Raw genomic sequence first — 15590 nt, 5'->3', positions numbered from 1 at the left:
TGCGGTTAATGAGTACATGTGTACACAAGCACCCATGTGTGTGTGTTTGTATGATGGACAGTTTGGCTCTTAAAGCCTGTACTTATTTGTGTGTATATTTCTGTGTGTGTGTGTGTGTGTGTGTGTGTGTGTGTATGTGTGTGTCTATGACTGGTTCAGCACCATGTGATTATTACACACAAATGAGTTCTGATATGAGCTCAGCATACATGTTGAATGCTCATATGAGTATGTGCTTGAATGTTATATTCTATATCCATGGACAAAATCATAAAACTTTTCCATGACTTTTCAAGGACCCATAATAAGGGGATGTGCATGTGTGTACCGATATCATGCATTGTGTATATATCCTTTTAACATAATGTATTGGACTTGCTTGTGTTAGCGATGTTCTTAAAGACTAATTTCCATGACATTTAAAAGGGAGTTTAAACTTAAATAATAGACAAGTCCAAAAGTAAGAAACACAGTGATTTTTTTTAAAGCACAGTTTCATCTACAAGTGTAAACGCACATATTATAAGAGCTATCTGAAATCATTAATCACGTCTTTTCATTAACTAAACTGTGTTATAAAAGTGGCTGAAATGTGAGGCACTTTGCAAAGCATCATGAACTAGGGGGCAGGAATCACTCAATACCCCATGACACAATAATACCAACATTTTGTGATGCGCTGAGTGTTGCACTAACATATATTGCAGTATATTGCTGTTTATTACCTTATTTCAACTGCAAATTATGTCCCCAAAGGGAAACCAGCATTACTCTAGTAGGTTACTAAAAGTTTAATTTGTATTTACAATATTAATAATCTTTTAATAAAAAAAATTATGCTTATATAATGGACTAGTAGCCTAACTGCACATATCCCTATTTTGCATATGCATGTATGCAGTTTTGTGTACTGTACACCCCGCCCTAATATGGACAAAATAACTATTATTTTTAAAGATTTCTATGGTTAAAGATATTTTCCAGTTTACAGTTTAGTTAATGATATTTTCCACTTTCCAAAAAAACAATTTTCTTCTTACAATTGTTGCTCTGGCATACAACTTAACTTTATAACATTTGACTTTGAGGAGGTATGCATGCTGTCTTACACTGATGTGTTAAGTAAGTAACCTGTTAGCCTGGTTAAGGCAGCTCTAAATTTAAAAAAAAAATAATGTTTTGTTAGAGGATTGGCTCAGTACAGCAAGGTAAGACAAAGCAGAGAATTATTATAAAGAATAACCTACAGAACAACAAAAACCTGTTGAATCCCACATTACAAGGAGGCTAGATTAGCTAATGTACAAAGGCACGCTCCAAAATGCCAAATACAGCTTCATATTAATATCAGTAAATCAGTATTATTACATATAAGTCATGAAGCCGGGTTCTGTATGTTTTCGTGAGAGGTTACACATGGCGGTGACCTTCAATACATGTCAAATGAAAAACATTAGCGAAGGAGATGCCCTCACTGAGGACGAGTGTGTGTGTCTGGCAGAGTGTTTGAGTTGAGACCAATTAGAGAGAGTGGATTCACTTTTCCATGTACTCTCCCCACTGAGATCGCTGGCTGATTACTCCTTAACTCCCCACAGAGAACGTTATATACATTATTCCTCTTCTTCATTCAATGCACACAGGCAGACAGAGGGAAAGAGGAGGAAGGGAAGTGGATAAGTGTTTAAAGAAAATGTTAGTTTGGGTGCACAGATAAACTACATGATTTTTATACTGTTGATAGCCCCAAGCTGATTTTGTCATATTCTGCAGATCACTTAGTAAAAGAATTGCTTTAATTTGGCACACTTACTTAGGATAATGCAGTGCAATGCAAATGCAAGTAGCCTTTTATCACTCTACATGTAGTTACTGTGGAGCACTAGAGCCAACAGGTGAAAAAAAAGGGTTAAAAGATTATTTATATATTTCTACTACTACTGTGTGACTGGATAAAAGGGCTTGCCCAAAATAGTTAACCTGACAGCACAGGGTGACAGGTTAAAGAGGAGACAATCCATCTTTCCAAGACAGCCAAAATAAACGCAGCTGAATCAGGAAACGGCTGAGAGAGAAACAGACATCTGCAGGTGTAAAAGTCCCGGAACATGAGGTGGAGTCACAGTCAAACCAAATGTTTAGCTCCATTCGAACTGAATAGACAGACTGTAGGAATGAATGGATGAAAGACACATAAAGTGACAGAGAAGCTGACGCAGTGATAAAGTGCACAAACAAACAGTCCGAGACAGAAAGACTGACAAACAGGACGAGTGAAGAATTGATTTAACCTGATGGTTTGTTGGACAGGCGTCAAGAGGGATGGGTGGATGGATGGAGACAGATGGAAACACAGACAGACAGGCTAACATGGTGTCAGAGAGACAGATAGACAGTGACACACTGACACTAACGGGGCAGCAAAACATTGAAGAGTATCCGGACAACATGGTATGGGTGTGCCATTTCCTATAGAGTGGTTCAGGAATGAGTCCTGAAATCCAGATATGTGTTCGCATTTTAGCGTTCTGGGTGGCCTTGTCTTGATGTCAAAGTTTTGTTTTTTTTTAGTGGGTTTTTAGTTAGATGCCTGTTTATGTTCCACTGTAAAGTGTGAAATACATCAGTAAATATCCCGCTCATGAATTTTTGAAGCCTCACTGTGTCTTAAAAAGATGGTTGCTAACACGTGGCTAAATGAGACTACAGAAGAGCATCGCGCTAAACACAGGTTTACGGCCTTGCTGTGACCGTGATGTAGATGGTTTATAGCCCAATGTTAGTTTTTTACTTTGGTGATTGTATTTACTAGCATAAAAAAAACCATAATGTTTCCACAAACTCATTTCACTTCAAAATGATAGTAGTCCTCCTCAGAGTGTCACATAGACAATATCAGGACATTCTGATGTGGACTTTCCAAATTAAAGCCCTCCATTATATCATATAAGAGCAGCATTCCCTATAAATTCAGATTAATGTAGTAGAATGATCCAACAAGTATGATCATACTCATCAAAAGGTTTAAGAAACAGTAATGTTATTTGAGAGACAATCTGAAAATACTGAGATAAATACTGTATATTAAATAAAATTATCAGCATATTACTTAAAACAGATATTGCCCAGTCCAATAACACAGACAACACACTGCATGCTTAATGCAATATATGCTGTAGTGTCAACCTTGACATCATATCAGGGATGACAAATATGATTAGTTTCCAAATCTGTGCATTTCCATAAACTTCCATTGACTAAATTTTTCCAATCTGCTTGCTTTTTTTGATAAATTAACAAAAATAAAGCAAAGGGCTGAAAGAAAAGTTTGAGCATTTCTCATTAGGCACAGAAAGGCTGAGGAGTGTAGTTGCATGAAGAGGAAATAGAGGGGGAGATAATAGAGTGATTGACAGAGGGATTAACATCTATAATCCCAGAGATATGTATTAAATGTACCCTCATGTCTGTATATATGAATGTTTAGGGGCTCTGGGATAGTACACTATATGAGGCAGTTGGTTTCTGATGAATGGGAATCAGAGAAAAAGAAAAACTCTAGGTTTGCATGAGTGAGAGAGAATATGGCAGAATATATGAGTGAGTGTGTTTGTGTGAAATGTTGGGAGAAAGAGCCAGACACAGAATGAGCAAGTGTGAGAAAGAGAGAGACCCAGAAAGATATACAGACGGAGAGAGAGAAGCTAGCTCCATAAAGACGTGAGCGGAATGCTGCCGATCTGAGCCAGAGAGGTGATATATAGTTTAGTCAGTAGCAGCGGGTCACGACAAAGCCTTTAACAGTAATGTCCTGGGAGTCGCCTAGCCCAGGGGACCTGCGCTCCATTTTACAGCCAAGCGACTGAGACTGAGGCGCTGTGGCATGACAGCTGGAGCAGTAAAGCCAGCCTCTAGTACCATCCATAACATGAAGGAGGCGTAGACGCCGCTGATACCGCCACAAAACACCAGGCCCGAGGCCACACCGACAGCTGGCGAGTTAAGAGGGATGAAGAAAAAAAAGGGGGGGGGCTTGGGAAATGGTAGGAAGTGGCAGACGAGACAAAGGAGGGAGAGAAGGAAAAAAAGAGCAAGGAGATATATTTGCAGATTTAGACAGACACAGAAAGAAAGGGTCGGAGCTAAAGATGATCTAAATCAAAGGAGGGACTAAGAAAACAAATAGAGAGAAGGGGAAGCAGGGAGGAGAGACGAGGTACGGCTCAAAGGGGCAAGGTGCAGAATTTTAATGCTTCTTTTTTATTGCTAAAATGAAAATGAATCCTCAATAATAAGCTTTTTTTTAAAAAAGATTTTTTTTTTTTTTTATCTCCCTTGCACTTTGTCTCTTTAGGTTTTGGACTGTCAGCTGGACAAAATCTATTTCAAGATGTCTCCTCAGGCTCTGGGAAAGATGAAATAATTCATTGATAATCGCAAAATTAATCAAGAGTTGAAGTTAAAAGTAAAATAATCAATGTGCCGCATTGATTTAGAGCAGACAGAAGAGGAGGTTACTGTGCTTCCAGAACAAACAGAGATGAAGATTTCAGATTTTCCAGCAACAGCGCATATTAAAGGCAGAAGAGGGCTGATGGGAAAATGACTTCTAACAAAGCTGTCTTCTTCAGAGAGGACACAGATGAGGTGTTAAGATGGGACATGGGTGAAAATAGCTACAAGGGACAACCTTTCTGTAAAAGAAGGCACATGGGGGATATGGAAAATGTAGTCTTAAACATGACAACAAATAACACTGCGGATTCCACTGGCAGGAAATAGAGCTGATTTAACATAACAGCCATGACAAGAAATTAAAGTAAACACAACCTGGCTGGAGACTGACACCCCTCTGACAGTAAGCAAACACATTGCTGAAGTGTCCACAATAGGCAGGTTTCCATTATAGATTTGTGCAGAATTTAACGATATTTTCAAAATGTCGATAAAACACAATTGCAAGATGACTGCCTTTCCACTGAATGACGTTATGTAACTTCTCCTCTCGCGATGACGTTCCAGGAAGTATGGCGATAGATATTCAACACATCAGCAGGTTTATTTCTACTGTAGTCACCGCACTAGCCGTCATTATTTCTAATCGAAGGAGATGTAGGGGTGTTATGCAAGCAATAATGCAAAGGCAAGCCCCTTACACGTGAAAGCAGCCACGTATGAGGGATTTCTGGGAGGTGACAGTCCACATACTCACAGAGTAATTGTGAATTCAAATCTTTGGGATGATACGCTCAACTTTTGAAGAGTTATACGATGGAATAACACCTCTTGTAGCACCTACTACATCATGCCTCTTTGTTTTACATTATGTGACCTATAAAAGCCAAAAAAAATTGTTTCCATTACAGTTTTGTGAAATTAGGTGCTGCTGTGCTGTTTGCACATATTTATTTAAAATTAGTAATTGGGGGTACTTAGAAATGCTGACAGTATGATTTTCAATAGCATCACAAACATCTTTCTATTAAACTGATTTAGAGATGCTGTATCGGGTCAATGTATTGTCTGTAGCGCAAAGCACATACCACCAGAGGTCCATCTCTGCTGCTGGAACAGGCAGCCAAGCTGAGAAAGATTTTGGCTGCGCGTGGTATGGGGGAACATCACAGGACCAGTAAAAATGAGACGGTAAATAGAGACGGCAGAAATGAATGTTTTCACATCTAACTCTGTGAATTAAGATTTACTTTGACCAAACTAAAATTGATTATTGCTGGATCGGTGACAACTAAAAAAGACAGTTTTTGTGAGTTTTACTTTGTTTTTGTTGAGCTGGAATAAAATGAGTTTTATGATGAGTTAACAACGCAATTAAGCAAGTCAGTCTGGTGAAGGACAAAAACTTCAAAAAAATCAGAAGGTCTACGGTTGTGTTTTTCTGTTTAATTAGGAAAACAGACTTAAGAATATATCCTTTCTCACATTTTGTGAGTTTATTAGACTAAAAAGCTAAGAAAGCTTACCGAACCTGGAGGCCGGGGCCGGAGGGTGGAATTTACAAATACTGTAATATATCAGCTACCCCACTGAAATGTCAGAAAAGAAAGAAGGTATGAAAAAATATATGCCACCCAAGCCTAGGTGGTGGTAAAGGAGGCGCATTTATGAGAAGTGGGTTTATGTTTCTGTCTGTCACATTTAAATTCCCTGCTAGGAGTTTTGAGGAGTGCATCTGCATCTTATTGGTCAGGACCTTGCGGTCGGAAAATGTCAGTTTTTTATCTGCCATTGTTCTGTCTACTGTGTTTTTGGTACAAAAGCAACATATACATATATTTATATACTTTTGCCACATGGATAATTGTACTCAGATGCAATTGCTCTGTAACATCATTAGAACGATACTTCTTGTGAAGCATTTGCAAGTGATGCGCAATTCATGGTGCTATCAGTGGCTGCAATCCATTTTCGGTGAATCTGCCCCTGAGTCTCGACAAAAATCAATAAGGTATCACATTTATTGCTGTAGTACTACTGGTGTGCAGTGACTGGGCTGATAGACACTCACTTTACTTCTAACGTAAGAGCCAGAATCCCGGCAGCGGTCGGAGCAGCACTGGATGTTCCTGGAAAGTGTTTGATACAGCCATCACCGGTGTTGGTCAGAGTAACCTGGAGAGACAAAAAAACACACGTTACAAGATACAGCTAACTAGAGGTTGTATCAGTTCATAGAGCAAAAAGACGAGTGCGTTTTTTGTCTAAGTACTCATCTGATTTCTGTGGAGAGGTCTCATTCCGTGGAATGCAGCTTTGCAGAAGAACACGTCAACACAGTTTTACAGTGATGTTAATTAAAAAAACAACTCGTGTCTAGTCTGACCACTGCCTAATGTGAGGTGGAAAAGGGCAGGCATCCCAGCAGACAAAGGTGATATCACACTGTAAAATTGGCCTTTCTGTTTCTGTAGCCCCGGAGTTCTTCCTGGCTTTTTACTGTTACCTCCGCCATCAACACCTCGCTGCTTCCTCTCCCTCTCTCAGCCACTAAGAGCCATGCTTTACCTCTAATTAACACTCGTTTGCTTCTGTGTGTCTACGTGTGTGTGTGTGTGTGTGTGTGTGTGTGCGCCCAGCAGTCACCTAGGTCATTTGGCAGGCCTCTATAAATATCACACCAGTCGCTGCTCTTTAACAGGCTTCTCACAGCTCATGGGAGCCAAAGAGCAGAGCTGCTGGCACGCACGCACGCACGCACGCACACACACACACACACACACACACACACACACACACACACACACACACACACACACACACACACACACACACACACACACACACACACACACATATATGCACTCATTAATGATAAACACTGTTGTTAGATGTGTGAGGCGGTACATGCACACTAACCAGAGGTAGTGAGCCTCCCACGCTGCTCCCTGTCAGAGTGACGGCCATCACACCGGGGCAGGGCTCGCCGAAGTAGGCGGGCTTCCCCATTTGAGAGACAGCGCCGATGGCGATGTTGTAGATGGAGTTAACATAACCGTCTGCACCGCAGTGGTCATGCTGCATTCCGCCATTACCTGCCGCCCACACAAAGATGCTGCCCTTCCCACCTCGGCCCTGACAACACAAACAAAGGAACGTCAAAGTGAAAGAGCAAGGTATAAGTGGATTTCATAAAGAACGTTTCCATCTAGCGGTCAGCAGGGCATTTGAAATAGCACATATGGAAATAGATATCACACTGTATATATTTATATAGGGCTCAATCATAGGGAGTGAAAATAGGATTCCTGGGTGTAAAAAAGATCAAAAGGGAATTTTCCAAAAAGTTACCTATTTTGCAAAGTTTTTCTTTGTTTGTTTGTTTTTGTTTAAGAGTTTGTTTATTATGGTAACTTTTTTTCCCCTTTTTTATAATGATGAATACCTTTGTGGATAGTTATGGCTGTAACAATGGATATAAGGTTACTTGTTTCTTTATATATTTGTTAGAAATATTAATTTATTTATATTTAATATTAATATTTATATTAATTTAATGTTAACATTTTTCATAAATGTATTAAGATTTAGATTTTTCATTTTTATATTTGTGAATTTATTTGTTTCTTTTTTAACTTAAAGGGAACACATTTTGCTTTTCCTTATTTTCTGTCTTATACATAATGCTACAATGTCATATGTTCATGTTAAACTTGGCCATAATTTCTTATAACGAGGTAAATGTATGTAAAATGAATTCCTGTGAACAAAAGCCTCAGGCTTCAGACTGTTTCTAATACTCTGTTTCCAATGTTTTTCTACTTGCTGTGATGTCATAAATGTGCTTGGTTCCCTTATATGGTCATCTGCTTCAGGCACACTACTCAGTGTTTACATTGTGTTATCAAAACTGCTACACATAACAACATGCTAACCTCAGAGAGACATGTAATGCTGGTTGCCATCGTTGTTAATTTCTCCCCGACTTTAGATCAGAATTCTGTCGTAAAATGTCTGCTTGTGTTTAGAGGCTTTTATTGGTGATTTTGTGGGGAAAACATGTTGCAAAATAATGTCATTCCCCAGCTGCAAGTACAATGTTACATGTTTCCACATGCTAATGTGAGGGACACATGTAATCTTGGTTGGTGATGTTGTTAATTTCTGCTGGAACATGTATTGCTGTGTTTGTGCTTTTATTGATGATTTTTCAAAGTATTAAGTGCCACCATATCTGTTATAGTCATTCCCCGGCAATGACCAAGCAGATATGCTGAGATGCAGAAGCCCCAAAAAGGCTGACCAATAAGAGCTGCATGGACTTTTTGTGAAGGGCTCTTAAAGAGGCATTAAAATGGAGCGTCTCAGACAGAGAGTGAATGCAGGTGTTCCAGCACAGTATGAGAAAAACGTGTGTTTTTGAATATTAAAGCATGTGAACATGTTCTGGTAGAAACCAAAATACAAATGAACCTAGAACTTAGCATAAATGGTCCACCCAGTATGTCCACTCATTAATCCATCCATTACTTGGAATAAATTAGCACCCATAAAGTAGTGGACGGATAACTTTCAGTTTTCAGTATTTCTAAATTCCGTTCTGAAACACTTGGGTCAGTCATTTGAAATATATAGGTGTGTATTTCAATCCATCTATGTAATCCCAGCACTCAACGTTTTGCCCTTACAATCTAAGCTCCACTGACAGTGAGGACGTCTACTTTACATCTGACAGACAGCAGCGTGAACTTGGAGATGAAAGCCATGCCTTGTGAGTTCCTAGCCGAAGGGCTTGCGCTGTCAGCCTGTGCGGCCCGTCCATCTTCGCCCCGTCGTCCCGTGGGCCCCAACTACAGACGTAGATGTCAATGAAGTGGATGTTGAAGGTCAGAGCTGTGGCCTCCATGGCATCAGTGACAGTGCCGTCCAACAAGCGGATACCTGGACGGATCGAAAAGGTAACACGGTCAGAGTCAGAGATCGGAGGGAGGCTTGTGTAAAAGAAACATTTTTTAAAATATACTAGAGGAGCATTTTACATCATAATGTTGCTTAAAAACAGAAAAAATGACATTGTGTTTAAGGTTGTGAAAATGAATGTGATATGCTATTTGTGAAATTTAATACAGTAACAGAACTGTGACAAAATACTTGAGATGCAAATGCATGACAAACACATTGAATGCAGCTGCCCTACAGTAGTGTGTTAACTGTGTTTCCTCTTGTTTCATATAAGTCTGTCTCTGTTGTGTGTGCTTCTTTATCTGTTTTCTGTAGCTGCATGAAGTCCATCACTGTCTGTCTTTCCGTCTGCTGTTGCTATATTTTTATTTTTCTGCATTTTCTCCATTGCTGGTTGTTAACAGGAAAATGTCAATGGTTATTTTAAACTGGGTGCTTGTTGTGAGAATGTGCAAGAAAGTGATTACAGTCACCTGGCCAATAACAGCTGTGAGATAAAATTGCACAATAATTTATACCTTTCGTGTCCTCTAAATACTGGTGACAGGTTTAGGCTTAGCAAATGTCGGCTGCTCTGGGTTACCGTTACTGACAAGCGATCACATTTATGGAAATAATGGCGTTTAATCTCTTGCTGGATTATTAGTCGCCACGGGTCTTTTAGAAATATCTAATACCTTGGGGCATCCAGTGGCTCAGTGGCTAGAGCAGGCACCACATGTACAGAGGTTGTGTCCTTGCCGCAGCAGCCACAGGTTCAATTCCAGCCTTGGCCCTTTGTTGCATGTCACCCCCCCTCTCTCTCCCACTTTCACACTTGGTCTTTCCTATACATTAAAGGCATAAAAGCCCCAAAAAATTCTTTGAAAAACAAAAATATCTAGTATCTGCCTTTATAGACTTAAAACCTGTGATAATTTTTGGAGAGAAAGCTTTAACAAACTACTTGCAGCGCAAATTAGTGTTTGGATGTACGTTAAAGTTTCACAATGTATGCATTCTGAAAAAATGTAAATTCTGAAAAAAATGCATACTGCTATTTACACCCCTGATAATGACAATAATGTGAAGATAACATACATAAATGACATACAGCCTATGATTGACTGGAGTTGCAATACTGCTTGCAATACTTGCAACATGACTGTAGCCATGGCAGCCTGGGTTGCGATTTAATGCTCTGTTTTGACATCACTGGATGACCAAATATCTACAGTGGGAGAAAGCTGAAGTAGTATTTTCTTCTATCCACCTCCAGGGAGCCTAGAGGGCATCTCACTACCTTAGTATGCTACTAAAATCTAGATGGCAGCCAAAATAATATCCCTATATATAGCATGTGAATTATACATGTTTGAATCATGGATTACGTGACATTACGTAACATTTTGTCAGTCTGCTACTGAAGCATTGTATCAAAAAGAGACAGCGGTTCAGGCTAAAGCCAAAAGTGAGAGAAGTGTGCTTCAGTTTTCAACAGAGAGAGAGAGACTGGACACTTGCTGTAAAAACAACATTTAAGTATTATATATATATATATATATGTTATACTTTGGTGAACTTGTTTACCAGCTGTACAAATCCAGCTGATACAACATGCATACTCATTTGCTGCCATGTTTCTGATAAATGTACATTATCGGGCACATTAAATCTCCTTTAAGTTCTGTTTTGGTCCCCACCAACTACCATTATCACAGACTACTCTCATTCCTCCAACAGACTGTTCAACCCACTGACACTTTAAAAAACTTCCAGCAGCATCTGGTCCATACCACAGGACTGTCTAACAGCATTTCCCTCACAGGCTTTCAGGTTACTGAACTCTTGCTCCTCCCTGCCAACTGTTGCAGACACACACAAAAGCTCTGACAAAAAGTCAACTTGATACTTCTTGTACTCCTGTGAAGTCCTGTGTTTGTGCTTGGTTTTTGTCTTACTTTGTTTTGTATTTTTTTATTATTGTATTCACCATAGCACTGAAGGAATGTAGTTTTATTGAAAACAATAAACTTTTCCTTGAACTCCTTGAGGGAAATATTGGGCTCTTTCAATGTTAAATGCTCCACTATGTTCACCGGCAAGTGGTAAACTTTGTCTGTCTGTCTGTTTGGTGCTGGATAGGTACCATAGTGTCAGTTTTTAGAGCTTTTTTGCTGAAACAGCTGGCTGTTATGACTCAAAGTATTGATATGAGAGCAGTGAGAATGAAGGAAAACAGTAAAGTTGCGGGCCAGAAAACCAAATCAGTGAGCTGATGCTATAAAGTTCAATAGAGCGTAGAGAAACTGCAGAGCCGGGTCACGATTCTCCTGGTGGGGCGTCCTCTAGCTCACCTAGTAGAGTGTGCATCCCATATAAGCTGAGTCTCAGCTGAGTTTAAGTCAGACAGGTAGCCTTTTGCAGTGAGCGATGTGACCTATTATCATTATAATTATGCTGATTATAGCTGCTTAATTTAATAGCTAGAAAAAAAATTTAAACAAGTGCCAGTTTGCAAAAGCTGCCACCAACATGTGTAATTTCAGCTTTCTGAATTGTTGTAAGCCGAAGGATGAAGGGACCTTTTGTGGATCCACAGACCAATCAATCGACCAACTGACAGAGTGAGCTACAGAGCTGCTGGTCGCAGCTACAGACTGTGTATAAAGATTAACAACGCATCCATCTTGCGCTTTTGGAGCCATTGCGTGCGGTAGCGATCATGAAGTGGAGCTATGACATAGAGTTGTCATTCATAAACTTTTCCAACCCAACCAGCACCCCTGATCGCTTGCACAACACCTGACATGCAGAGATGTCAATCATGATGTCCACCACGCTTTTTAAGCATCGTACAACTAATTAAATCCAACATCAGAGTGATAGGATTTACCTAAAATGACAGACACTATCACGCTATGTTCTTGCGTTTCAAATACATGGGCCAGACATGGCCATTGAACAGACCGGGGGGGTCTGGCACCGTGTAGTTCCTAGAGCACCTCCTCTTTTTGCTATCTTCATATGGGATGGAAATAAAGTAACGTTGGTTCAGCACGTCGATCAAAGGTCCATGGGTGTAAAGCAGAAAGCCCTCCACAATAAGGATGTGAGTCTCCTCTTCCTCATGGTCAGACTTTTGGACGATCTCGGTGTCCAGGGAGTTTTTAGGCGGCTCATGTCCCATTTGCTAATATGGAGTTCATTACCTGTACTGCTGCCAGCCACCAGAGGGCGATCAAGATGTTTTGGCTTCACTTTTGGGGAACTGTCATGCTAGACTTCAATACAGTCTATTGTTGCAGTTGAAATAAGTGAACTTACTTTTGCTTTCATAAATACAATTATTTAACCTTTCAGTTAGGTCAGATGTTAAAAAAAACCCTGTAAAAGGCTCTGATTCAATCTTGATAATTTTTGATCCACTAGAAATCATGTCTCAAGAGGCCGCCAAGATGTTTCTTCACTCAAATGATTTTCACACATCTGAATTACTGTACAAAAACCTGGTCACAGGCCAACTATGGCACATTAAAACCGCTTGAATCACTACACAAACAAGCCCTCAAAACACTTGGTAAAAATCACTTCCATCCCTGCCAGATTAAAAAAAAAGACCCATGACTTAGCTCCACCATCAATCGTAGTCTACATCAGCGGTAGAACAAACAACTGTGTTACTCGGGGGTCCAAAAGAGGAGAATGTACTATCCCGTTGTGTAAAGGTTCTTTTAGCCGTTTTAGCTGCTGGTCTGTCACAGGCTCAACAGAGTAGAATTCCAATTTACATTAGAGAACTTACCACTGAGAGATCTTTCAGTAACCAGTTAAAAGAAATGATGATAAATATTTACACTTGTCAGCACTTAAGTCTTCTCCATGCTGTTATTTATACATTCTACTTGCTTTGCAACGTCATTTTATATGTACATACGTCACTACCGCTTACAGTGCATTAAAATTTCTGTATTATTTTCCAGCCTTTAATTTGCATGTCTTGCTCTTTTTTCTTTTTCTTTTTTTTTTTTTTAATTTGTTTAGTTTAGTTTTTCTTTCTCTTGTCAGTGTGTTTAAAGAAGTCTTTTAAACCATATGCCCTGTTTCTTTGTTCTTTTGCTTTGCTGTTTTTTGGAAGCCTTCTGTAACACCTTGGCCAAGGGACTACAGGTTAAAAAAATAGCCCCCTGGCTTATTCTGGCATTTTTATACCTTGTGTATTTTTTAATCTGCACTGTTCCTTTTCAAATAAACTAAATCTAAATTCTTCATATCTATGTTCTGTCCAATTCAAATGCCTTTCTTAAGAAATGACATTGAATCAAGGAGGATTTTGTTCCCACTAAAGGACATTCTTAGATGTTTGTCTGGTTATTGTGATGTAACAAGAAATGTTTCTCTTTTCTTCTAATGTCTTAATATAATCTGCTTGCATGACAATGCATTTCAAATGACAAGCGTACATCCGTTCAAGCTGATTCATCAGGCCTCACTTGTCTTCTCTCTGTTGATTCATCACATTCACTTAGTGTATACTTTCAAAACAACATCAAATCTTACAGAGCCACGTAAATTTCACAGAGAATTTCAAGTCCATTTCCCAAACCGAAGCACACAGAGAGGTAAATCTCAGTCAGCCCTCATTGTCACGCAGTTAGCACAGGTCGCAACAGCACCCAGTGGTTCGACATGCATCTTTCATTTGGGTCTTGCCCCTTCATCTCCTGTGTGCCAGACTCAGTTTCTGAGTTCGGGATAAAATAGATTCAGCAAGGTGAAATTAAGACTAACTATGGAAAGAGATTCCTGGTCCTGCCTCACAAACAGTGTTTTTTTCTGTTTTTGTCAATTCTGCAAGAGGCTCTCATCAGCCTGTGACAAATGAGGGAGGGTCAAGGGTTAAAGATCACAGAGCAGAGTTCAAATGTCAGAGTTCAACCGAGGGATTCCTCCATTCATATTTTGCGCTGATGACATCACTGTCAGCATTTATACAGCCGCCTTCAGATCTGAGAGCTGTGGGAAATTTTCTTAGTCAAACATATCATGTACTCCTCATTAACTTGTGCTTTATAGCACTCTTAGAGAATCCTATAAAAAATCTTTGATTTCACAACAGAAAATGGGCTATCTTGTGTATTCATCCCTCGCCAATGTTACAACCAACACTAAAAAAGCCATTACTGAAGCTCCCACTAAAAAATGAGCTGTTAAATAGGGTCAGCACGGCTCAATAGCAGCCAGTCACCGTGTAGTCTCTCACAGTCACACAAACCCAAAGCCATACATACACACCAAATAAATTACACACGCTCACTCTTAGGAGCCTAGGACCACTTAAAACCAAAACTTCATCTTAAAGACTCTGGAACAGACTTATGACTTCAAAGGTGATAAGCCTATTATCAGCTGTAATTTGGAAACACGGACAAAAAATAACACAGACTGGGTAAGGCTATAGCAGGATAGGAGACTGCAGATTCTAAAAGATTAGCTAAAACCACTCAAAATTGCCATTATTTTCTGCAATTTTTTTAAAAATCTTATGCTTACCACCAACAAACCAGTACATGTCAACTTCCATCTTAACCAAATATGGCACCAGCCCTTTCATTTAGCATTACTTACAAGGCGATACTAAATTCTAAAATATTATTTTTTGGGGGTGCCCTGGTAGCTCATCAGGTAGAGCGCACACCGAGTTCATACTGCAGCCGCTCCGGTGGAAGCTGTCTTTCTGACGCAGATCATCATCTCTCTCTGCTGCCTTTTCTGTGTATCTTTGTCAATAAAGCAGAAATGCCTGAAAAATGATCGTTAATGATCTTTGATAATCTTAATAACATGTAAATTATTCCTGTCAGAAGTCGCTGCACTGGACATGCATTTTTTAATAAGTCATCACAACAAAATTTGGGCCCAAAAATCTGAGTTGAATGATATAATGCTTTTTGTTTGACTGTTTTGAGGTTAAGTTACATCATTGACTGTTTACATTATGAACATAGCTACCATGACGTCATCCACTGGTTTGTGGAATGTCATTTTAAAGGATCGAGTTTGGCATTCTGGCCATGGTCATCTTGGTTTTTGTAGCCTGTCACTCAATTAGCCTTGCCCCTAAATATGTATAAGTTTAAGCCCTAATGAAATGCAAATGGGTGAGTTACGAAAACTTCATCCTCTGTACAGTT

At 39.6% G+C, this 15590-nt stretch overlaps 1 protein-coding gene across 7 annotated transcripts in view; it reads right to left on the bottom strand.

Moving 5' to 3' along the window:
• LOC121946024 (neuroendocrine convertase 1-like) overlaps positions 1-15590 on the bottom strand; it is a 216737-nt gene that overhangs the window by 80710 nt on the left and 120437 nt on the right. For all 7 annotated transcript variants that reach the window (XM_088083951.1, XM_088083956.1, XM_088083954.1 and 4 more), the window contains 3 exons: positions 9224-9396; positions 7375-7590; positions 6527-6630 (listed from right to left, as the gene is read on the bottom strand). In XM_088083951.1, coding sequence (XP_087940077.1) covers positions 6527-6630; positions 7375-7590; positions 9224-9396 — 493 coding nt within the window. The remainder of the gene's footprint in view (positions 1-6526; positions 6631-7374; positions 7591-9223; positions 9397-15590) is intronic.

The sequence above is a fragment of the Plectropomus leopardus genome, chromosome 11 (genome assembly GCF_026936395.1).
Source record: "Plectropomus leopardus strain MGB_pleo_1.0 chromosome 11, ASM2693639v1, whole genome shotgun sequence".
NCBI classification, from domain to species: Eukaryota; Metazoa; Chordata; class Actinopteri; order Perciformes; family Serranidae; genus Plectropomus; species Plectropomus leopardus.
This window is presented reverse-complemented; position numbering and strand designations above follow the sequence as displayed.